The 25,118-nt window shown below is 53.0% G+C and overlaps 1 protein-coding gene across 1 annotated transcript in view; it reads left to right on the top strand.

Moving 5' to 3' along the window:
* Positions 1 to 25,118, top strand: part of Aacs (acetoacetyl-CoA synthetase) — a 38,366-nt gene that overhangs the window by 3,939 nt on the left and 9,309 nt on the right. The window contains exons 2-10 of the mRNA XM_036172234.1: positions 3,713 to 3,816; positions 5,377 to 5,497; positions 9,000 to 9,113; positions 13,273 to 13,370; positions 17,964 to 18,078; positions 18,150 to 18,231; positions 21,272 to 21,419; positions 23,517 to 23,597; positions 24,482 to 24,606. Coding sequence (XP_036028127.1) covers positions 3,713 to 3,816; positions 5,377 to 5,497; positions 9,000 to 9,113; positions 13,273 to 13,370; positions 17,964 to 18,078; positions 18,150 to 18,231; positions 21,272 to 21,419; positions 23,517 to 23,597; positions 24,482 to 24,606 — 988 coding nt within the window. The remainder of the gene's footprint in view (positions 1 to 3,712; positions 3,817 to 5,376; positions 5,498 to 8,999; positions 9,114 to 13,272; positions 13,371 to 17,963; positions 18,079 to 18,149; positions 18,232 to 21,271; positions 21,420 to 23,516; positions 23,598 to 24,481; positions 24,607 to 25,118) is intronic.

The following is a 25,118-nucleotide window of genomic DNA, read 5'->3' as shown; positions in this document are numbered from 1 at the left end:
TTATTCAGCCTGGCCTGGAACTTGCTCTGTCGACCAACCAGGCTTGGCTCCCCCCCCCCCCCCCCCCCCGACAGGGTTTCTCTGTGTAGCTTTGTGCCTTTCCTGGAACTCACTTTGGAGACCAGGCTGGCCTCGAACTCACAGAGATCCACCTGGCTCTGCCTCCTGAGTGCTGGGATTAAAGGCTTGCGCCACCCTGCCCGGTTTAGGCTTGGCTCTTTTGATCCTCCTGCCTCAGCTGGGATTCCGGACCCGAGCCACCAGCCCAGCCTGAACCCACTTTGGTGTTTAGAGTAGTGTCTAGCCATTCTTAGCAACTTGGGGAGCATTTTTTATTTTGCAACCAGAGCGTGCCATTTGTGGGACCCAGCTGACAAAGCCCGAGGGAGGGAGAGGAGCTGTGGGGCCTGTTTGGCTAGTGTTTCCCACAGGTGCATAAAGCTGCCCCAGCCTTGTGCTGCCCTCTGCCTGCCTAGATCGAGGTGCCCCACGCTACTGCATATTAATTCTCATGCTGACTAGTCGGGTATGTATGGACTCAGTCTATGCCACCAAGGTGCCATGTGGGCTCTTCATGCAAACGGAGGGGTGGCATCCATGATGGATTCCTTTGGGTGCCTTTACTCTCTGCAGGAGCTGTTCTGGGGCACTTCCTAGGTCCTTACAGTACCCCAGGATAAGAACTACTAGACTTCTCTTAGGGAGGGAGAAACTGAGGCCCAGAGGAGGTCAGTAATGTCTGAGGTCACTCAAAGTGGCAGGGGTTGAATGCTCTTATGTGTCATGGGTTTTCACGACAGCCACGTCGTTACCCCCACTTGCTCAGAAGTGGCAGAGTGGGTGCTAATCGGAGTCACCCAGCCTGACCTGGAGCCAAAGTGAATTCTTTCACTGGTGTGGAAGAATCTGTAGCCGCTTGTCCACAGTTTGAAGTGACCCATGAGGGAAACCCGTCCTGGAGAGGCAGAGTGGCCTGTTCGAGCCTGACCGGCGAAGTCACTAGGTCAAGCTCTGGCTTCACTGACCCTGCAGTTTCCCAGCATGCTAGATCTACTTTGTATATACATCCTGCCTGGGGCCCGGAGGAGGTGAGATCTCCTTGCCATGACCCAGGTCCCTTCTTGGAGTCTGGAGCTGCAAAGTCCCACATCTAGCTCTGCTGTGGCTTTCCCACCTGTGAGCTCTCTTTGCATCTCCAGTCACTCTGCTTCCCTTACCGCATGTGCCACCTCCCTCCCAACCCCCTCCTTTCCCTCCCTGTTCTCTGCAGCTGCGCGCTCTTGTGCATTAAGTGCCTTAACCTCTGAGCTGCCTCCCTAGCTGCCACACCCAGCTTTTAACTTAGCTGGGCAGGATCTGCAGAGGGGAGCTTTGGATGGCTTTGGATATTTTGTAGCCCACCAGTGCCTGATGCGACCCCCCAGATGTGTCTGTCTTGCAGAGGTTGATGAGGTCTCATAAGCGTTGAATTCACCTGCATGTGTTGAAGAGTATTGGTAGTTTGGTTGGGTCTCTTCCCCTTGCTTGTGTTACACTTGTAACCCTGGTCCCCCTGCACCCCCTGAAGCAAGAGTCTGCAGGAGTGAGTTCCAGGTTTCAGTGGTGCCCCACCCTTGTTGAGAGAGCATGTGGGGTTTCCTGAGCCTACGGAACTGGTCTGCTGGTAGGGTGTCTTCAGTGAGACTGGACATTCCAGGGGTGGCTAAACCAGGCTCCGTTTGTGTGGAGGCTTCCCTCTAGCAGCACTCACCTCTCTCAGTGAGCCCTTTGACTCATGGGACTTTGCCTTTTTCCTACTCTGGTCATGAGGCTCGAACCCAGGGCCTTGTGAATGCTAGGTGAGTCCTCTACCACTGAGCTACATCCCAAATCCTCTTTACTTATTTTTGAGACAGAGTCTCAGTCAAGTTGCCCAGGCTGACCTTGAACTCATTCGGTAGCCCAGGTTAGCCTTAAACTTATCTCCCAGGCTTAGCTTTCAGCGTAGCTGGAATTCTTGCCCCCAAGCCAGGCCTGCATGTTAGTTTTGAGTGAACATAATGTCTTGTTAAGAAAACCTGGAATGCCGGGCTACCATGGCGCAATCCTTTAATCCCAGCACTCGGGAGGCAAGGCCAGACGGATCTCTGTGAGTTCAAGGCCAACCTGGTCTACAGGACGAGATCCAGGACAGGCACCAAAACTACACAGAGAAACCCTCCCTGTCTTGAAAAAACAAACAACCCCCCCCAAAAAATGAAGACAGCCTGGTGTGGTGGCATGCCTGTTTAATCTCGGCACCTGGAGGGCAGAGCCTAGCTTGGTCTAGAGACAGAGATAAGAGAGACACAGAGAGAGAATGAACTTTTGCAGTAGGTGCTGGAGAGAGAGAGAGCTCAGTAAGGAAGGGCTCCTGTTGCTAGGGGAGATGACTTGTTCCTGGAATCCACACAGTGGAAGGAGAGAATAGGCTCTCCACTGACCTTCACACAGGAGGTGTGCTGCGTGTACTAGGTGCCCCACCCCCACCCCGTGCCCATCAATAAATAGATAAAGGAAGGAAGGAAGGAAGGAAGGAAGGAAGGAAGGAAGGAAGGAAGAAAGGGAGAAAGGAAGCAGGGAGACTGAGGAGATGGCTTGGGTGTTTACTCTGTAAGCATGAGGGTTTGATTTGTGTCCTAAGACCCACTTAAGAAAGGCTGGTGTTCCTGTAATCCTTGCTTTGGGGAGGTGGAGACAGGTGGACAGCTGGGGCTCGCTGGCCAGTCAGTCTAACCTGTTTAGTGAGTTCCAGGTCCCAGGAAGAGACCATCTCAAAAAACAAGCTCGGGGTTGGGAAGATCACTCCGTAGTTAAGAGTTTGTGATGGCCGGGCGGCGGTGGCGCACGCCTTTAATCCCAGCTCTCGAGCCAGAGCCAGGCGGATCTCTGAGTTCGAGGCCAGCCTGGTCTACCAAGTGAGTTCCAGGAAAGGCGCAAGGCTACACAGAGAAACCCTGTCTCGAAACAAACAAACAAACAAACAAACAAACAAACAAACAAAAGAGTATGTGATGATATTGTAGAGACCTGGATTCAGCTCCTAGCACCCACATGACGGCTCACAATTGTCTGTAACTGCAGTTCCAGGGAGCCGGACTCTCTCTTCTGGCCTCCATAGGCACCAGGCACACATGTGATGCATAGACATACAGGCAGGCAAAACACTCATACACATAAAATAAGCAAATCCTCTTTAATCCCAGCACTCGGAAGGCAGAGGCAGGTGGATCTCTGTGGGTTCAAGGCCAGCCTGGTCTACAAAGTGATAGCTAGGGCTACATGGAGAAATCCTGTCTAGAACAACCAAAAAAAAAAAAAAATCTTTAAAAACCCCAGACAAATAAATGGTGACTGAGGAATGGCACCCGAGGTTGACCTGTGGCCTCCACATGTTCACACGCACACAAACACACACAGACACCAAGCTGAGTGTGCTGCTGCCCTCCTATAGTCCCCAGAGGGCTGTAGCAGGTGGATCAAGAGTTTGAGGCCAGCCTGGGCCACCTTCGGGACTGGATGAAGGGTTTCATCATAAGGTTTAGTTCTCCCAGTCATTCTGGGGCGCTGGAGTCACTGAGTCTTTGGCATGTGGGGTTCTCAGGCACCGGGCTTCCTGCTGAGGGGCCACCCTCTGAGGCTGGTCTGAAACGGTGCTATTTTTTTATTTTTTCATTTTTAATTTTTTTTTTAGGGAATTATGATGATTTGTACCACTGGTCTGTCCGGTCATATTCGGACTTCTGGGCTGAGTTCTGGAAATTTAGTGGAATAGTCTACTCCCGAATGTATGACGAGGTAAGTGGGTCTGGCCACACTCTTGTCTCCTGACCTGTCGATTGGGGAATGCTGAATCATGTCTGCTTTTAAAATCCCATGTGTGGGCCAGCAACATGGCTCAGTGGGTGCTTGCTGCCAAGCCTGATGACCTGAGTTTGATTCCCCGGGACCCACATGGTGGAAAGAGAGAGAACTGACTCCACAAGTTGGCCTCAGACCTCCTCATGTGTTCTGTGATACATGCAACACCCCTTACACATGTTAAAAATGTAAGAGGTGGCACTGGGGGTGGGGGGTGGTGGTGGGGGAGGATGATTGGAGAGGTGGCTCAGAGGTTAAAAGCATTATTGGCTGCTCTTCAGAGGATCTGGGTTCAATTCCCAGCATCCATACAGCAGCTCACAACAGCCTGTAACTCCAATTAAAGGGGACCCAACGTCCTCTTCTGGCTTCCACTGTATACATGTGGTGCACAGACATCCATGTAGGCAAAACACCCCCACGTACTATAAAATAAAAAAATTAAAAATAGCACACAGGAGGCTGAAACAGGATTGCAAGCTTGGAGCCAGCGTGGGCTACATAGGAAGACCCTCTCTCAAATAACCCTAAGCAACATAGTATGAGATGTAGTGTGAGTGTGGCTTTGAAATGGGCAGTCTGAGGTATAAGCATATCCTCATTGTTACAGTTATCTAGATGTTTGAGGAGGCCTTCCAGAGAACTTTCATCTCCTCACGATGCTTAGTGAAATGATGCCCTGGGGAAGGAATCCCGTGTCTGAAGTGCATTTCACTGCCCACTGTGGCAAAGCCTTCTGTAAGGCTGATGTGCGGCACTCAGAGAAGGGGGAACCAAGGGCTCAGCACCCAGGGGAAGGCAGAGTCATTTTTCAGAGAATTATGGGGTGGGGCAGGGCCTCAGGCTTGACTCCTGTTGTTGGTGTGTCTGTGGGCCAGGGCTCTCTACTGATTTCCTTTTTTTCATTTTCTTTTGTGCTGGGGATGAACCCGGGGCTATGTGATGCTGAGCAGGCGCTCTGCTACTGAGTCACATCCCAGGTCCAGGCAGCGCTGCCCCTTCTTTCTTTCCTTCCTTCTTTTTTTCCCCCCGAGACAGGGTTTCTCTGTGTAGCTTTGCTCCTTTCCTGGAACTCGCTTTGTAGACCAGGCTGGCCTCGAACTCACAGAGATCCACCTGCCTCTGCCTCCCAAGTGCTGGGATTAAAGTTGTGTACCACCACTGCCCGGCCCCTTCCTTCTTTTTGAGACAGAGTTTCTCTGTGTAGCCCTGGTTGGCTAGGACTTGCTCTGTAGACCAGGCTGGCCTCAAACTCCTAATCCCCTTGCCTCCACCCCTTGAGTTCTGAACTCCCCACTTCCGGCCTGGGCATTTCCTTTACTTCCTGTTCAGCAACTGTCGTAAATAGGTGTTCAGTAAACTCTGTTGTAAGGATTTCCGGGGGTGGCTTCCCTGGGTGCAGGGCTGTGCTGTCTCCACAGGTCAGGGTTGGTGTATGGGTGATGTCATAAGGCTCTGGGCTGAGCTTCTGGCTTCCTCCTTCTTGACCCTCTGCAGGTCGTGGACACGTCCAAAGGAATCGCAGATGTCCCTGAGTGGTTCAGGGGCAGCCGCCTCAACTATGCCGAGAACCTCCTACGGCACAAGGAGAATGACAAAGTCGCCCTTTACGTGGCCAGTGAGTCCCTCGGGTGTCCTGGGTGGTGGATGTGCGTGGCCCCGTGGGCGTGGAGGGGCGGGCGGCAGGGAGGGTTCCGGCTGGATATTGGCATATTGGTATATGCCCTCCTAGTGTAACAGACACCTCTGCTGGGAGATGGAGAGAGGGCTTGGTCAGAGGCGGAGTCAACCTTAGCTTGTTTCTGATATTGTTTGTGTGCACCTTCAGGAGTATGCAGGTGTACCTGTATGCTATGCGTATTTGTGTGTGCAGTGTGTGTGTGTGTGTGTATAGACCGGAAGACAGTTCAGGCCCTCATGCTAGCTTTTGAGTTATTTCGGGTGGCTGCTCGCTCCCCTTTGAGTAATAACACTTTCTCCTTTTCAGTCAGGCTGCTTGGTCACTGCAGGGAGTGGGCCCTAGTGGGGTGGGTGGAGCTTCCTGGAGCCATTAGATTTGGACAGTACCAATATCTTTTTGGACAGAGCCAGTGAGAGCCATTAGTGTACGTCAGGGACTTGGCTCTAATGCTTCTGAAAAGAACCCAATGTGCTGTGCTCTTGGCTGTCACATGCCTACTGTCTGGCCCGCTCTGACTGGTCAGTTTCCTGGTCTCTCTGGCTTCACTAATCTTTATCAAGTTTCTTTACTTAGTGTTGGGGTGGGGTGGGAAAGGTCTGATCACTGGGCTTGGTGTAGGACTAAGTGAGCTTGAGTGAGGTTTTTTTTTTGAGCTGAGGATTGAACCCAGGGCCTTGTGCTTGCTAGGCAAGCGCTCTACCACTGAGCTAAATCCCCAACCCTTGAGTGAGGTTTTTATTTCAAAGCCCAGCATGTTGGATTTTTTTACTCTTTGGGAGCCCACCACCCAGCTCCCAAATAAATACACAGAGATTTATTCTTATTTATGAATGCCCGGCCTTAGCTTGGCTTGTTTCTAGCCAGCTTTTCTAACTTAAACTATCCTGTTCCTCTTTAACTGCATTTTGCCTCTGGGCTTTTTAACCTTTCTTTATTCTATGTATCTTTCTTCCCTTCTTAGTCCATGGCTGGCTGTGTGGCTGGGTGGCTGGCTCCTGGCATCCTCTCTCCTCCTTTTCTCACTCTTCGCTGCTCTTGAGCCTAGATTTCTTCTCCTATTTATTCTCTCTGCCCGGCAGCCCTGCCTATCCTTTCTCCTGCCTAGCAGTTTGGCCTTTCAGCTCTTTATTAGACCAATCAGATGTTTTAAGCAGGCAAAGTAACACAGCTTTACAGAGTTAAACAAATGCAACATAAAAGAATGCAACACATCTTTTCATCATTAAACAAATATTCCATAGCATAAATGAATGTAACACTTCTTAAATTAGTATTCCACAACAAAGCCACATGCTGTTGCTGTGTGACTTTAGGTAAGTTGCTCAGTCTCTCTGGCTGTTTCTGCACTGCCAAGTGGGACAGATGATAGCACCTATTTCAGGGTTGTTGGAATAAGCTGGGCATCAATATCTGCACGCGCGCATGCGTGTGTGCGTGTGCATGTGTTTCATGTCTCAGAACAGTCCTTGCACAGAGGAAATACGTGGGCTCCTCTGTCGAGGTTCTGTGTTGGAAATCTATGCTGCTCTCAACATGGTGGCTGTCTACGTCTCATGTAGCTTCCTGGAGCATCTCTGGTGGGCCCAGCCTGGGTCTGAGGTACTGGCCCGGCTGCTGCAGTGTCTTTTATGATCAAGGCTCAGCAGTCACTCGTGGGCCCCACAGTGACCCACTGGTCACTTGGGCCGGGCCTATGGAGCTGAGGGGCTGTGTGAGGCACCCGCTCCACTGCCATTTTTAGCTTCTTTCCTTTCCTCGATCCTCTTCCTCCCTCTCTCCTTCCCCTGCTTCTTTTCTTTCTTTTTGTGGTGCTGGGAATCAAGCCCAAGAGCAGAACGGCTATTTCTCCTCCTTAGTTTTTCTTTCAAGTGTTTTCCCGGATGTTCTTGCATTTTTCAAATATTAGTATCACCTTGTTTTCCTCTGCCCAACAGCTTGTGTTGTTTACACTGGGGGTGCATTGAATTTGTAAATTAGAACCCACCTCCTTATATGTTGAGTTACCCATGCCAAGCAAAAAAAGTCATCTGCCAGCAGAAGTCAGCATGGATGTTTTGACGTAATTTCTTTGGTGAAGACTCTTGCAAGCCTTGGAGAGGCCCTCACAGTGAGGCCTCTGCAGGCAATAGTAATTGTTTAATATTCTTTTTTCTCTTTTGGTGGTGGGTGGGTTGACAAGATCTCACTATGTAGCCCTGGCTGGCTTTAAACTTAGAGGTCTGCCTGCTTCTGCTTCCTGAGTGCAGTGTGGTGTGCCGCCACACCCAGCTCATTTAATTTTTTTTTTTTTTAATTCAAACTTTAACTTTTGCGTTAGCTAGCCAGTAAAAAGATAACTGTCGAAGTCCAACTGAAGGTGGACTGCTACTCAGCAGTGAAAAGGAGTAGTTACTGACAGATGCTGAAAATAGAGTAGACAAGTCCTACGTGTACCACACTGAGGGGCCGTAGAAATTGGTGATCCGGGAGTTGGGAGGAGAAAGGCCACCCACCCAAATCATCACCGCCAAATTAATTAAAGCAAGCATTTTTGTTTTGTTTTGTTTTGTTTTCTTGTTTTTCGAGACAGGCTTTCTCTGTAGCTTTGGAGCCTGTCCTGGACTAGCTCTGTAGACCAGGCTGGCCTCGAACTCACAGAGATCCGCCTGGCTCTGCCTCCCGAGTGCTGGGATTACAGGCGTGCACCACCACCGCCCGGCTCAAGCTTTTTTTATTTGTGTACACAGGCTGCCTTCCGCTAAGGCTGGGTTCAAGAGGTCAGCATTGGATGTGAGGAAGGCCAAGTCTTTATAGCTCAGGGGTAGGGGTTTCCAAATGAGCGATTTGGCCTGCAGAATGGGTGGGGTTCCAGGGCAGAACAGAAGCATAACAAGTTAGTCATACCTTCTGAAACAAAGACACGAGGTGGTCTTAGCAAGGTAGTCATAATAACAGGTAACCATAACAACCCTGTGACATGGAACAGGCAGTGCAGAACCATTTGTAGTTAAGCTTATAGGTGGGCCATAGCCCAATCCTTTCATCGCTCAGATTGTCCCGATGGGTTGCAGATCGGTGATGCCTAGGGGCAGAGGTGATCGTGAGGGATGTGTGATCACAGGATGGCTCTGTCTTGTGAAGTGTCACAGCGCTGTTGCACATGCTGTCTCTGTATTGGTTTCTCTGCTGATCTCCATATCATACTTTTGTTCTGTATATTATAGAGACTGTGGGGTCTTCCCACCTTCTGCCAGTCTGGTTATTTCCATCAGCTTCTCCTCTTGGGGACCCCGCCTTGTGGTCGGAGCCTGGCTTGCACCGGGCTTGGCTCTCGCGTGGAGCGGCGCCACCCTGGGCCTGGTTCTGCATTTTCCCACGTCCAGGTCCTCCGCTCCTGCCCCTGCTGACTCAGGTCCCTCCCTGCGCGGCCTGTGCTTGAGTTGTCCTGTTCTCTTCTCAGGGGAAGGCCGAGAGGAGATTGTGAAGGTGACCTTTGAAGAGCTGCGGCAGCAAGTGGCTCTGTTTGCAGCGGCCATGAGGAAGATGGGCGTGAAGAAAGGGGACCGTGTGGTCGGTAAGGGGCTTCCTCTTCTCTCCTCCTCCTCCCCACCTCTTTCCTTCCCCCCTCCCTTCTTCCCTCCCTCCCTCCCTCCCTCCCTCCCTCCCTCCCTTTCTTCCTTCCTTTGGTAAACACTTTTTGGTGCTGTGGTGGTTCGATCCCTAGTACCCAAACTCACGCCAAACCATCAACAGAATGGCCCAGAAGATGGAGAGACTTGAAATAAGTTTAGCCATGTGTAGACCCCACCCCACCCCCGTGTGACTACTCCAGCTGTATATGGGGTCCATGGGTCAGAGTTGGCTAGAGTGAAATGCAGAATGAGGCCTGGGTGTGGTGGTGCTGGATCAGAGTTGGCTAGAGTGAAATGCAGAATGAGGCCTGGGTGTGGTGGTGCTGGATCAGAGTTGGCTAGAGTGAAATGCAGAATGAGGCCTGGGTGTGGTGGTGCACCCCTCATTCCAGAATTTGGGAGGCTGAGGCAGGAGGATGGCAAGTTCCAGACCAGCTCAGGTTCCATGGGGAGATCACATCTCAAAACAAAGCCAGTAAGACCATAAAACAATAAGACAAAGAAAGATAAAGCAAGAATCCCCTACCCTACTGTTCTGTTCTCTTCATCGTGTTTCCAGAGCGGAAAGGGGTAAGGATGTCCAGGCGTGGTCTGTGCAGCTGGTGGGTTAACAGATGCTTGTGGGAGGTAGCGCTGCTGCGGGGCAGAGTGGAGGAGGAAAGGGAGCCGGACAGCAGACAGCCTGTGCAAAGGCCCTGCGGCTGGTGAGAGCAAGGTGTCTGTAGGAAGGAGGGTGCTGTGACAGATGCCCAGCACTTATCTGTCATGACTTTTTCCACCTCTGCCCGCCCCACCCCAAGTTGCTGACAGCCTTATTCCTTCTCGGTGCCTCTCCTCCCCACTTTTGACCACAAGGCAGGAAAAAGATGTGCAGAACCCTAACGCAGTCGGAGTGGGCAGAGGGAGTCTCTGGCTTGGGGTCCAGGAGCTTGTTGGGGACTGATGTTCAGGAGGCACACTGGAGTCTGCAGGCCTCCAGGCCTGGAAGTCCCTCCTGAACCTTCGCTGCATCACACCAAAAGCAGCTCAGCCACCTTTCCAGTTTTCCTTTCATCCTGATTTCCCAGCAGCAGGAAGGCCTGTGGAGGGCTGCCCTTCACCCAACAACTTCAGTTAGTTAATTTCAGGAAGGGCGTGTCTGGGGAGAGCCACTCTTCAGGGCAGCTCAGGGCTCAGTCCCTAATCCACAGTTGGACAAGGCCATGGGCCAGGGCGATGGTCTGAGTAGTTACGTGCCGATTTTGGCAGGCTATGCCTCTCCTGAGGGGACTGGCCGGCAGCAGATGCCAGCCAGCTTGTGTTTGCAGAGGGCGGGTCTGCAGCCACAGCATAGGGACCAGATCCGGTGCTGGCCCCCCGGAGCCCTGCAGCTCCTTCTTAGACAGTGGGCAGGGCATGGGGTGATCATAGCTTGTGCTGGTTGGCAGGAAAGGCATGTGCCGGCTCACTCCACTCTGTCGCCTGTGCACACACATGGCCTCACTAGGGGCCACCCTGGCAACGCTTTGGCGGATTTCTCACCGATCTCCAGTATCAGCTTGACTTTTCTTTGTGGGCTCGTGGCCTGTGATGTCATTTAGATGTTGTTTAACTGCCCTGCGATCTCCGGGGACAGGCTCTGTGTCTGTCCCTGAAGATAGGCTGTCTCCATTCTTGGCCTGACGCATGCTGTGGAAGGCCAGGCACACAGCTGGCATCGAATAAATAGCTCTTAGGTGAATGCAAGTGCGGACCGGGCCAGCAATCAGTTCAGGCCTTCGTTTGTTTGTGTTTTTTGAGGCAGGCTCCTGTTATGTGGCCCAGGCTGGCCCGGAACTTTGGTCTTTGTGCATATATCTCTGCATGCAGCCAGGGCAGGCTTTAGAGCCTGAAACCTCACTTTTCTGTGTTCTTTTTGGCCCTGTTTCAGTGGTTGCTTTTTGAAGTCGAACATAGCAATGCTGAAGCCTCTTCTCATTTTTTGTTCTTGTTTGTTTGTTTTGGTTTTTGGTTTTTTTGAGACAGGGTTTCTCTGTGTAGTTTTGGTGGCTGTCCTGGAACTCGCACTTGTAGACCAGGCTGGCCTCGAACTCAGAGATCCGCCTGCCTTGCCTCCTGAGTGCTGGTATTAAAGGCGTGCACCGCCACCACCCAGCTGCCTCTTCTTACTGCCCAGCTGCTTCTTATTCTTGCTTTGCTTCCCACCAGTTTGTTTTGTGGTGTTGGATTCGAACTCAGGGCCGATGCATGGCAAGGCTTCACCACTGAGCCATGAGCCAGCCCCTATTGGCATTTTTTTCAAATCCGTCTGCAGCAGGTGTTTCTGAGAGAAGGCAACACAGTGTGTGTGTGTGTGTGTGTGTGTGTGTGTGTGTGTGTGTGTGTGTGTGTGTTGGGGTGGTGGTGCCTGGGGACATTTGAGAGACATCCTGGGACTGGGCTCTCCCCCGGGAGACTGGCTCAAGCAGCTGGGCTCTTCAGTCAGGCTGGCTCTTGGCCTTTCTGTGGCTGTCAGTCAGCTCCCCCTGCCCTGACCATAGTTCACGTGAAAAGTGACTTAAATCTCAAATGGCACAGGAGCCCGCAGGGCTGAGGAGGTGCATTAGACTGTTCACGGCTCTTTTTTTCCTTTTGCTTGTGCTGTGGCCTGCAAGGTAGGCCTAATGTCTTAGGAGGCAGGCAGGCTGCTTGTCATGTTAACGGAGAGTCGGCCTGGATTGTGCACTCCCCTGGGCAGTGTGTAACAGCAATGACGAGGCGCTTCAGTTCTGCTCATACCAGGCACCAGGGGACTCTCGTGGGGTTGAGGGGACGATGCTTGAGCCCTGCCCTTCAAGTGCCTATGGACTAGCAGGGAGCACGTGAACATAGAAAGGCAGAGTGCAAACTGTTATGTCTCTCTGGAGAAGGTCGTTAATGGGCCCCAGGTGGGTGCCTGGCCGCAGCCCTTGTCCCAAGGCCTGTGTTGAAGTCCTTTCTCCCAGAACGCTGGCGCTGTCTGTTTAGTTGATGGTGATCCCTCCACCCGAAGATGGTCTCTGCCTCCCTGGATGATGCCAACCTCCCTGGTGATGGGGCCTCCACTCATTCTGCCCCAGGGGTTACACATGGCTTTCCTGTGCATGTGCTAACCTGTCCTCTCTATCCCACCCACCCATCTGTCAGATAGCACATTTCTTAGGGTATGCAGAGCATGCTGAAAGGCATTTGGCAAAGCAAAGATGGAGACGAAGGAGGTTCTTGCCCTCACCTGAGAACTGCATATTAAATAGGCGGTCCACACATGGTCAGGCTGATACAGTTCTCCCAGCTAGGGAAAGTACCATTGTGGGGTTTTTGTTTGTTTGTTTTGTTTTGTTTTTTTTTGAGACAGGGTTTCTCTGTGTAGTTTTGGTGCCTGTCCTGGAACTCACTCTGTAGACCAGGCTGGCCTTGAACTCACAGAGATCCGCCTGCCTCTGCCTCCCGAATGCTGGGATCAAAGGCGAGCGCCACCACTGCCCAGCTTTCCGTTGTGTTTCTTAAGTGCCTAGCTTAAGGAAGGCCTCCTGAAGAAGTGCCAAGTGATGTGGGAGCGGAAGGACGGGTGTGCACTGAGTGTGGAAGGCTGGTGCGTGTGTAGGTGTACTCATGTACAGCTGCTTGTGCAAAGGCGCTGGGGAAGGAGAATCTTAGAACACCCGAAGGACTGAATAAAGCGAGCAGAGTGAGGGGGAAGAGCCAGGAAGAGCAGAGTTGCTTACAGAGGCCATAGGGGTCCTGTAGTGGTGTTTGCTCTGCTATAGGGCCCGAAGGAGGCGGCGCTTCCTGCCATTGTACTTGACCTCTTAAAACGAAAGGGAGAGGGGAAGAGAGATGGCTCAGTGGTTAAGGGCAATGACTGATGTTCCAACAGCAAGCAACACCACCTCCTTTGGGCCCTGTAGTCCAAGGTCATGGGCAGAGCAAAAACTGCTGCAGGGTCCCTCTGGTTCACGTGTGGAGAATGGACTAGTGAGTCGTGGTGAGTGGACTCGCTGGCATTTCTGCTTCTCAGACACTTCCGGCCTCTCAGGGAAACTTCTGGAAGACCGTTGCTTTGACCCCCCCTCAACCCAAGGCTTTCTCCCCTCCCTCCCACAGGTTATCTACCCAACAGTGCGCATGCCGTGGAGGCCATGCTGGCCGCTGCCAGTATTGGAGCCATCTGGAGTTCCACTTCGCCAGACTTCGGTGTGAATGTGAGTTGGGGTCCTGTTGGAGGGTACCACTGGGTCGAAGAGTGTCCCTGGTGGGCCGGGACTCCCCACCCCCTTGGAGCTTGGGGCTATCTGAGCCGAACTCTGAGTGTTTCCCTGGGCAACCGTAAGGGGGAGGGGAGGCTGCGTACGAGGAGTCTGATCTTGGTGCTGGGGATTGAATGGAATGATTGAGCGCGCACGGCCTCACACATATCCTGAAGCAACAGGGCACGAACAGGGATCTGGTTTTGTTTGGCCCATTTAACTTTTTCTTTTGTTTTAGACAAAGTCATACTCTGTAGTCAGACTGCCCTTGAACTTGGGACAATCCTCCTGCCTTAGCCTTTCAAGTTCTAGGATTACAGGCATAAGCCACCTCCCCTGATTTACTTGGGCCTTGGTTCTAAGTTTACAAGCAAACTCGTTCTTGTCTCCTTCCCCAGTGTCCTGTCCGCTGATTGGTGCTTCCTGGTTAGCAGGTGGTGTGCATGGTTATTGCTGGTCTGGTGCCATGATGTCTGTCACCTGGCCCTTTCTACTTTGGGATTCTGAGGTTTCCTGAATGTACTGACTTCTAGGGGTTTCTTTTTTCTTTTTTTCGAGGCAGGGTTTCTCTGTGTAGCTTTGCGCCTGTCTTGGATCTCACTCTGTAGCCCAGGTTGGCCTCTAACTCAGAGAGATCCTCCTGGCTCTGCCTTCTGAGTGCTGGGATTAAAGGCGTGCGCCACCACCGCCTGGCTTCTAGGGGTTTCTAAGGGACCATGGTGCTGAGGGTGTGTCCAAAGTGGCCCAGGCTGCTGAAGTGTGCTGTAGCAACTGAGGAAAGCCTGCTTTGGTCATGATCATAGGGTCAGTAGGGCTCTGAACTCGTGGGCTCACAAATGCCAGGACAATGTGCATGTGGTGTCCAAGCTGCCAGCTCTCCTGGTGCCAGCTGCTGGAGGACACGTGGTATCCAAGCCACCAGCTCTGGTGCCAGCTGCTTCTGACCCAGGCCGGGTCAGTTGGTGTGGCCAGCAGCTGGGTGCTGGACTGGTAGAGCATGAGCTGAGTTTGGGGTGTGCTCCGTGTCTTATTCTTCAGGGGTGAATGTGTAAACTCACATCTGCTTTAAGGCGTGTTCTCTCAGCAAAGGCTTTTGAGGTATCATCCCATCTTCTCAGGAAGGAGGAGTGCTGATTTCTCAAGGCCCCTCACTTTGGTCCATGGCCCAGTGGGCTGAGGTGATGCCCATGGGTCCTTTTCCACTTCCTGTGCCCTTTTCCATGCACACCCAAACCCCAGGACTGTCTAGGATCAGCAAGGATTGGCCTAGATTGAAACTCCACAGGTGGCTACCAGCCCCAGTGTCTGCTGTGGGGTTGTATGAGCTAGTTGGGGCCCGGGCCTATGGAGTCCTCATGGGAGGTTCTAACAAGGTGGCCCTGGGTGCTGTTCTGCTTAGGTCCCTCAGGAGGTGTTCAAGAGTAAGGAGGCAGAAAGGGCTTTGGCTATGACGCTGCCCCGCTGAGGTCTAGAGCCTGGGATGCAGACCCACAATGCACTTGTGGACATTGAGAGCACACAGGAGGCCTGTGTGGCTGGGGCGCTCTTAACTGTTGCGTCAGTAAGTATTGTTTCTTGCTCACTGGGAGGGAGAGGGTACTTTGTCATCAGAACTGGGGTAACCTGTGTGGGCCTGAAGCAGAGCTCCAGAATTGGCTTTCTGATGATGGGGGTGATGGTGGTGGTGCTGCTCCCGTTAGTGGACTGGACTGCCCTCTTCTGGGCAGATGATGCATACCACCAGAGGCCTGTGACTCCAAAGGACTGGTTTCAGTGAATAGCGTCCCTGGCTCTTTGTCTTGCAGTCTGGAGTGACAGCAGCAGGCTGCTGGCTGGTGTGGAATGCTTGTTTGCATCGTGGACACTAGGGGGCAGCAGGGCTCCACCACTGCCTCCTCCATCCTGCTGCCATGCTGTGTTTAGCCACTCAGCTTCAGACTTGTCTTTGTCTCCTAACCACTGCTGCTCGGCTGTGCTCTGTGTAGCACACACGTGTGGGCTTGTGGGCCATGGCCCCACGGGAGGTGACCCACCCCGGGTCATGCTTGCCAGCCACTTTGGGTTCTTCTGTTTCCTTCTGAACTGGTGGTGATTTTAGAGACGTCAGGGAGGCCGCCCTCGAAGACCCACGTGCTTAGGACGCAGCCGGCTGCCTGTTGCCCTGCTTCTCACCATACACTTCAGCTGCTCGAGTGATGTGTGTGTAAATAGGACAGCCACTGTCCTCACTCTGGGTGGCCATCTGTGTGACTCACCATGGGCCACTGGTTTCCACACCTCATTGGTTGCTAAGTACTGGCTCAGGTCAGACCCACTGTGGCGGGGGTGTTCACTGTAGCACAAGGCAGTTGGCACAGCTCTGGGGACCACAGCAGGCCGACTGCTCTGAGCTCTCTACCTCACCTGCCTGGTCAGGGGGAGCTTCGGCTGTGATCTCTGACTTGGAAACGCCTGTCATCTTTGCTGTCTGAGTACTATCCCCATGACTGAGGGTGTCTCTGCGATGTCTGAGCCTTAGGCCTCTGGCTGCTGGGTCTTCCTTATGGCCAGCTGTGAATGGAAGTGGCCTCTGAGGTGAAGGCCCTGCCCCTGCTAACACCTTCCCAGGCTAGCTCCTTTGTCAACCTCTCGGGCCTTGGGCTTTCTAGCGGACTTGCCCTTCCTTCTGTCTGAACACCATGGGGGGGGGGCGCCTGGCTGTGGGGTTCCCTTCTAGGTGCTGGTGTGATCTACCCAGGGGCCTCAGCACCCACTTCCGTCCTGCCATCTATTCTGTGTTGTTTCTTCCACAGAGCAGCCTGTCAGCTGGGAGCCCTGGTACCTGGGGGTCAGGCTGCAGCCCCAGCGGTGCGTGTGCCCCTGGCTTCTTGGCATGCGTTGCTTGAAGTTCTTAACCCGGTCCTTCTTCTCTGTAAGGTTCCCCAATCCTGGTGCCTCGAGGGCTTTGAACATTGTTAGTTTTTTTTTGAGACAGGGTTTCTCTGTGTAACAGTCCTGGCTGTCCTGGAACTCACTTTGTAGACCAGGCTGTAGCTCCATCTGCCTCTGCCTCCCGAGTGCTGAGATCAAAGGTGTGCACCATTTTTTAAAACAGTCATGTGCGTGTGTGTTGTGTCTGTGGGCATGCATGACACAACACGCATGCGGGGGTCAGAGGTCGACTTTGTGGCGTCAGTTCTGTCCTTTCAGTTTTACCTGGGTTCCAGGATCGAGCTCCGGCTGTCAGGCTAGGACCGCCGGCACCTTCACCCTCTGGCTCACTCAGCAGCCAGTTTGTTTTTGAGACAGGGTCTCACTGTGAGCACAGCCTGAGCTTGAACCCATGAACTCATGAGCCTCCGTCTCAGCATGAGCAGTGGCGTCCCACACCTTTCTTTGAGCTGTCTGCATTGTGAACTCTCTTAGAATTGGAACCGGAAGCAATGACACCGGCAGTTATTTCCCCGTGGCTTTCTGCATTTGTTCCTATTTTGGGAGAGAGGGGACCCTCGTGTGCCCAGCACAGGGGAGGTGGAGTGAACCTCTTTCTCCGCCAGTGTGGCGTTTGGAAAATGACAGCGTTGAAGTGAACTCAGATGTTAGGGTGCATCAGAACTCCAGGTGGGCTGGCAGGGACTGATTGCCAGGCTGCGGGGATGCTGCTGTAGCCGGTGGGTGGGTGGGGGGCCACCTTGAGCTGTGTTGTCCCCCCCCTTTTAGATTCTTGCTGAGTCAGCGCCTTTCCCCTGCTGAGAGTTTCCTCTGGAAACTTTGAGTGCTTGAGCAGCTAATTAGTCACACTTCGGGCCCTAATTAACCTAATGGTCCCTCTGCAGGTGGCTGGGCTTGCAGCCAGGTGGGGACCCTGTCTGTGATGTGTGGTGTCCCTGTAGATATCCTCTGAGCAGCTGCTGGCTGCACAGAGGAGGCACAGAGGCAGAGGGGTGGAGCCTTCTGGGGTTAAGGCCTTCCCCTTCCCCTGCCCACCGGCCTTGCCAGTAGGGATGATGGCCTCCTGGCCATCCTGGGTGGGGTAGGGGCTGATGAAGTCTACTTCCATGCTTTGATCTGTTCCCCTTGGAGTGGTACACAAAGGGGTTCCGTGGCTGAGCCTGTCTACATTAATTTGTATGGGAGGTAGGAAAGGGCTACCCTTGGTTGGCTGTGGATTCCCCGTGTGTGGTACACAGTTCTCTGGGTAAGCCCGCCGCTTCCTTCCTGGGCAGTGCGCATGCATGCATACAGGAGAATGTGACCAATTGGAGGTGGATGCCGGTTCCTCTTACATCCGGGTTTCACAGAACCTTGTACCCTTCTGGAAGGCAGATGACATACAGTATGTTTCTGGAGGGCTGTGGTGAGAGGCAGTCTGTGCAGTGGGGACCCTTTGGTGGGGCAGTCGGAACCTTTTCTGTTTTACGTCATGCTTCTGAGCCTTTGGGCTCTTTGCATGGGCTGCCTGCCTGTGTTGGCAGCAAGTGCTGAGGACAAGTAGCATTGCTGGACGCTGACACGGACATTTTCTGCCCTGCGTTTATAGTGTCCGATGACCCACCCTCTCGTTTTCAGGGTGTCCTGGACCGCTTTTCTCAAATCCAGCCCAAACTCATCTTCTCAGTGGAGGCTGTTATCTATAATGCCAAGGAGCACAGTCACCTGGAGAAGCTGCAGCGGGTTGTGAAAGGTACTTGGGGGCCTGTCCTGGGCGCGTGCGCAGGCAGCAGCCTGGCCTGACCTTGTCCACCCATCCTTTAGGACTGCCTGACCTGCAGAGAGTGGTGCTGATCCCCTATGTCCTCCCAAGGGAGAAGATAGACATTTCCAAGATCCCCAACAGGTGAGGAACCACCACTCTCCAGACTGGGTCGCATATATCTGAGGTGGGAGAGCCGTTAGCTGAAACCCTCCTCACTGTGGTATGGAGCCTGGGAGGCCCCCCGTGATGAGTCTCTCCAGACCCGTCCGCTTCCTTCCTGCCTTGCTGTGGCCCGGGAGGGCACCCTGGATCGGGTAGAGCAGGCTGGTGTTAGGTAACTTGTGTGCACAGGTGTGCTCCCATCTGCTGTCCTGGTGGCACACTCAGGTTTGTAATTAACACGTGGATGCTGTGTAGATGGACACGCATAGGGTATGCACCTAACCTGAATCCGTGGGTTCTTCATCCGTGGATATGACCATCCACAGATCGTAAACCTTTGGGAAACACCCGCGTCTGCACTGAGCATGTGCAGATCTTATTAGGGCCGCCGTTTACACAGCATTCCTACTGTGTGTCCTCTAGAGGTGACTGAAGGCTGGGAGCATGTCCTTTTGCTCTGTCCCCGTTTGCGTATGGGCCAAGGACCTGCAGATTTTAGTCCCTATGGGGTTCTTGAACCCGCGCCTCCTAGAACACTGAGAAACAATGTGATTTGTTCCTGGGCTGCTGCTGACCCCTCCTTTGCTTTTCTGGCATTGGTAGATTGTCTGTTTTTGTTGTGGGCTCTTTGATCTTCTGGGGACAGTGGAAGGGATCTGGTTACCTTTGCGGGAGATCTTTCCCTCAGCCTTAGCTCCTGCTACTGGCAAGTGTCCCCCTCCCCCCCCAAACTACAATCCGAGGCTATGAGGAGGGGCTGTGGCGACATGGCAGCCCTCCCCAAACCCTCCCCCTGTGCCCTCTGTGAGGAGAGGACTAAGGCAGGCGGTGAGTGACACTGGACTCCCTGATTTTTGCAGGGTGCTGTTTGGGGCCCTGAAGGATGTGAAGCATGTGTCCCGCCCTCCACAGGTGCAGTCAGAGGATGAGACACTCCTGTGGGTGGGGAAATGCTGACTGCTAGGCCCACAGGACGGAGCATATCCATCCATCAGGAGGGAACAGTGCTCAGGAGCTGCGTGCTTCTCTGTGAGATCTGAGGTGGTTGCCTCTGTTAGCAATAAGTCAGGATGCAAAGAAACCTTGGCCTGAAGTGTCCAGAGGTGTGCTCTGGTAACTCAGGTGGTAACTGTGCTTTCCTCATTGGCCGGGCTCTGACCTCACGGTCTCATTGGATTTGCTAGTCTGGAAAGAATGGTGCACAGGAAGTGAGAGAGGAAGGGAAGAAGGTCATTGCTCAATGAGAAAAGGGTCACTGCCCCTTGTCATCAGATTCCCAGAATGCAAATTCCTGGAATCACATATTTGCATGAAAGTCTTACAAGGGGGTGGGGGGAGATAGGAAGATTTGAATTCTTTGTATTAAACACACATTTTATAGTATTTGATAGGAAAGATTTATGTTTGAGATTTCTTGCACTCCTGACTGGCCTGGAGGTCTGTCTTTCACAGGGCTCTTGCTACCTGGGAAGAATGCTGAGGGCCAAGTGCATTTGGCAAGACCTGGCTGTTAGAGTCTCCCACTCGGGTTCTGGTCCCAGCTGGGTGGCCCCATGACAGTAATTCACTTCTCTGTGCTCTTGCTATCCTTTAAATGGCAATGGTACATCCCTCTGTGAATTAAATAGGTCGAGTGCATAGTTAGCTATGAATAACAGTGTGTGCCCGTAAGGCCCAGTGGCTTCTGTGCCTTGCAGCCACCCACGACCACAGCTGTGTGTGAGTCCATTTGGGAGCCGGCCCAGGTATTTGCTCCTCTGGACCCAGGCAGGTGCTGACCTGGTAACTTACAGCCGGATGGAGGAGATGTGGTCTCATCCACCTAACCTTAGCCCTGGTGTGTCTGACAGAGGTCATGCTGCAGAGGTGAGGAAGAAGGCCAAGGGGTTGCTTCTGTTGATGTAACTGATAGGAAGTGAGGTGGTCAGGAGAGCCTCTCATCAAACCCCAGGCACCAGGTGCCGCCATTGTTTTCTTTAGATTGCTGGCTGTCACAGATAAACCTGAACAGTGCTGGTCCAGAGAGCTCAGGGCAGATCCTCCCTGGTCTTTTCATTTTTAGGAGAGAAACAAAAGCAATGGTTATTTACTGTGACTTCTGGAGCCTTTGAAGGAAAGGCTTTCTCTGTGGGAAGTGTCCATTAGACGGCACTTCACAGAACAGGGCTTCGGAGGAGGTGTAGGTGGGGGTACGGCTGTCAGGAGCATTTTGGATGTCTTTTTTTTTTAAGCTTTTCCCTGTCCCTGGTCTCTGAGGCATATCTTTTCATGCCAGGTGAAGCGGGTTTCAGTGTCATTAGCCTCAGCAAATTGCTGAGTTTAATGACATCCCACCTCCTTGCTTGGAAGAGAGAGTTTGATTTGTCAGAAAACAGAGGCCTGCTGTTCCCGTTTTGTTCTGTGGTTCTGGGCCACCCACATCTGGTGGCTTCTGGTGGCTGTGGGCTGAGGCAGGGCAGAGCTTAGTTAACAGCTTGGGTTGGTTGTGTTTATTCTGGATCAGATATTTACACCTGGCTGCTGGAGGCCCCGGATGCGGTAAATGAGGGTGATACGTATTTGCTTGTGGTGGCTTTGGGCCAGTTGTTCTACATTCCTGATGCTGCCCTTCTGCCCCTGCCCCAGGGTGGGGAGATCGGGGTGAAGTGCGAACAGGAAGCGGACTGGTCCACACTGGTCCTGGGGTATATGGATAGCTCGCTGTGAGCTAGTCTTTCCAGAGGTGTAGAGGGGATTGTCAGGGCGGGCAGGGGGGTGGGGGCTGTGTGTCTCTAAAGAGCTAGTCCTCGGTGCGAGAAACTCCAGCGCCTAATCTTCATGTCCAGTGACTTCTCCTGTAGCATCTTCAGTTTGGGAGACTGACTCCTCCCTTTCTCAGGCATCCCTGGATACCGGGCAAGCCAGTGCTCCAGGCTCTTATGGGATCTTGGGCCATATTTAGCAGAAAGTGGCAGAATTAGCAGGCTTATTCTGGCGTTCTGGAATGTTCACCGCTGGTTTCTCCTGCTCCTGCCGACAGCATGTTCCTGGATGACTTCCTGGCAAGCGGGACAGGCGCGCAGGCACCGCAGCTAGAGTTTGAACAGCTGCCCTTCAGCCATCCTCTCTTCATCATGTTCTCCTCGGGCACGACAGGAGCACCCAAGTGCATGGTGCACTCTGCTGGGGTAGGTGTCTTTTCCTAGGCTGGTCTAGCAGTCCATCAGACCACTCCCTCCTGCAGAGTCCCCGGGGTGCTTTTCTGAGTGGGATGCTTCCAGGAGACCTGAACTGGCCCAGGGCAGTGGAGCACTGCATTCTTGGCTAGGGTGGCTGTGATGATAGGCTGCAGGTGGTGTAGAGCGTGCTGGAGCCTGGGCAGGATGCCTTGAAAATAGGTGAACACAGACTGGAGGAGAGGAGAGTGTTGTCCTGGTGTGACAGGCTCAGAGGTCATCACTGGCTTGTTGTTGGGTTCCTACATCCATGGGAGTGTCTTAGAAAGCACCGTCCCATTCCTTTAGCTTATTCAGGGCCAGGGCTGTGGCTCAGTGGCACGCGTGCACCCTGGGTTCCATCCCCAGCACTGAAATAAAAAAACCAAAGCTCTCATTTGAGACCCAGGGAACCATGCTTCTGTGTCACACTCCCACCCCCAGGAAGGCAGTCAGCATGGGTGTTTAGTAATCAAGGGATAAGTGTGGGTGTGGACTTGGAGGAGAAAAGCAACGCTCTGTTTTGAGCTCAGAACCTGAGGGTGACAGGCAGGTGCATGGTGGTGGAATCTCTGGGAAGACTCATTCTTGGTGCAGATCCATTATGATTGGATGGAGAACCTCTGGGATGTGGTTTCTACTGAACAGTATTTGTTTTGTTCTGTTTTGTTTTTTTTCTAGAAAGGGTTTCTCTGTGTAGTCCTGCCTGTCCTGGAACTCACTCTGTAGACCAGGCTGGCCTTGAACTCAGAGATCTGCCTCCCTCTGCCTCACTGGTGCTGGGATTAGAGGTGTGTAAGACTGGCCTGTTTCGGGTTGAGGATTTAGCTCAGTGGTAGAGCGCTTGCCTAGCAAGCGCAAGGCCCTGGGTTCGGTCCTCAGCTCTGACAAAAAAAGAAAAAAAAAAAAAAAAAGAAAAACAAAACAAGACTGGCCTGTTTCTTATTTGTCTGTGGCTGTGATAAACTACCCCAATGAAAAGCAAGTGAGAGGAGAAAGGGCTTACCCTGGCTTACAGGTCCCGTTAGGGTGTGGAAGGCATGGCAACAGGCACACGAGGCCACTTGGTAGTCAGGAAGTGGGACCAGAATGAAAAATATGCTTCCTTCAGCAAGTCTCATGAAGGTTCCATAACCTCCCAAACAGCGCCATCTGCTGGGCACCAAGTGTTTGCATCTATGAACCTGTGGGGGCATTTTTCCATCTGCAGCAGCTTTGTATGGAGGTCCTCCTTTGATTTGGCTTAAGTGCCTGTGTGTGATGTGAGTCTGGTGTGTGACATGTGGGGTCTTGTGCCAGTCCCATGGCTCTTCCATAGTCTATGAGCCTCCCAGCAAGCCTGGTGCTCACACCTGTGGACCAGGCCCAGGCAGTGAGCTGATGATCCCAGGGGCCTCAAAGGGAGGCATCCCCAGTCTGTCCTCAGGATCTCATAGGGAACCCAGTATAGAGACAGGAAGAGCAAGGTCAAGGGTGAAGTGATGACCAGGGGGCACTCAGTGCTAGCTGGACTCAGCTCTGAGAAGGATGCTCTCCTCGTCCCCGCCTCCAGCCAGAGCTGCTGGGGATGCACATGTGCAGAGTAGGGGTGTGCTGAATTGTTGTGGGGAGCAGGAAGAACCAGGTACAGGCCTGCAAGAGGGTGTTTACTAGGCTGTGCATTGTGGATTTGGAGCCTGGAATTGTGTTACCAAAGTGGAGGCTGGGTGGGAGGTGTCCCATGTGATCCCCTCTGCCATGGTGTCTCTAAGCTCTGTGTCTAGGTGTCTTCTCCCAGGAGAGCCCAAGGGCAGGGACATCTGCTATTGGCCCTTGAGCTGTCTCTCCCATCGCAGTGAAGGTCACCTCGCTTTTCTGTGAAGTTAGTTCGTCTCTGATGGGATGGATACTGGGAGCCCATAGGTGGACGGGGTGTCCTGAGACTTCCTGATTGATGCTTGGGTGTCAGGTGGCAGAGTGGCACCAAAGCTGGCCCTTCGAGCCACAGAGCTTCAGTTGGCTTTCTCAGGGAAGGGGAGATGGGCGAAGTATCTCACCCTGCCTTGCTCCCTCTCTCCCTCCCTCCCGCAGGGCACCCTCATCCAGCACCTGAAGGAGCATGTGCTTCACGGCAACATGACAAGCAGTGACATTCTGCTCTACTATACCACGGTGCGTCGTCCCGGGGCTCTCTGCTGCCCCTCCCGGGGCTCTCTGCTGCCCCTCCTGGGGCTGGGGCGGGTACAAGGGATGGCAGGTGGATGCCACATAGCCTACAGCAGCGTGGGGTGCTGGCACTAACCCAGAGCTTGAGTTGGGAGTTGGGGTGTTCCTGTCCAGTCTGGAGAGGTTTCAGAGCACCTAGCAGTGTTTCTTGGGGTAGTACATCTGTACTGGCTCATGTTTCTTTTTTCAGTGCCTGGGACTGAACCCAGGTCCTCAAGCATGCTAGGCAAGTACTCTACCAACAACATCCCTAGTTAGTCCTTTATTTTTTTTTCATTTTGAGATAGCATCTAGCTGAGTTGTCCAGGCTAGATGGAGCTTAGCTCTGTAGACCAGGCTGGCTTTGAACCCCTGACCTCCTGCTGCAGCCTCCCAGATCTGGGATTACAGGCATGCACCATCACTCCCTGCTTTCTGGGAACTTCCTCACCAGCTGCATGTCCCCACCTCCCAGTACTGACCCTAGGGTGCTGGGTCACACTCAGATACCCAGCATGTCTGCCCAGGCTTCCCTCTGTTCCATGTAGGGGAGCTTGGGCACCCCCTTTTCCCTCCAGGTTGGAGATTCCTGCTGGGATTCTTCCCCGCTTTGTGTTTTGTTCAGATCTGCCCAGATTTCCCCGGGTAGTAGTAGGAGTAGTCAGTGAGCCTGCGTGGGTCATTTCCTTTTAGAACATTTTTGTTCATTTGTTTCTTTTAGATTGGGTTTCACAGTGTAGTGAAGGCTGGCCCCAAACTTGCAATCCTCCAGGCTTTCCTCACTGTCCTCGGTGCCAGGGTTCCAGGCCCCCACTTCTGCCTGGCTGACCTGGTCTCCCTGTTTGCGGCAGGTCGGCTGGATGATGTGGAACTGGATGGTGTCAGCCCTGGCCACAGGAGCATCCTTGGTCCTGTACGATGGCTCCCCGCTGGTCCCGACACCCAACGTGTTGTGGGACCTTGTGGACAGGATAGGGTAGGTACCCTGGGTCCTGCTTGGTTGACCCAAGCTGTCAGGATTGTTGACTTGCTGGGGGAGGCTCAGCTTCACACAGAGCTAACACCCCCATTTCTTTCCCAGAGTTCTCTGTCTTTCTGCTTGGGAGGGTGTGGAGGGTGCTGGAAACAGAGGGGATGAAAGACAAGACAGATCCCACCCTTGGCCTTTTGCTTGTGGAGTGAGGACCAGTCCTCAGGCTGGGAGGGAACTTTGAGAGGCCAAAGGAGTGGGGTTAGCTCTTGTTTTTTGCTGGCGGCATCCTTGGGACCTCAGGGCTTTTCACTCATGTCCATAAACTAGGAGCGAGTTCTTAGGTTGTGGTCCCAGCTTCTGATCAACAGCAGAGGGCGCCACCAGCTCTAACTCCCCAGGGTCATTCACTCCCAAGCTCAGACCAGGCCCTCTAGGGCTGGTTTTTCTTATTAAAGTGAGGCCAGGGAGAGAGATTTTGGTTAAAGATGGGGCCAGATATCTGCACTCTCTATCTT

Source organism: Onychomys torridus, chromosome 22 (genome assembly GCF_903995425.1).
Source record: "Onychomys torridus chromosome 22, mOncTor1.1, whole genome shotgun sequence".
Lineage (NCBI taxonomy): Eukaryota > Metazoa > Chordata > Mammalia > Rodentia > Cricetidae > Onychomys > Onychomys torridus.
Note: the sequence above shows the minus strand (reverse complement) of the source record. Positions and strands in the feature narration are given on the sequence as shown.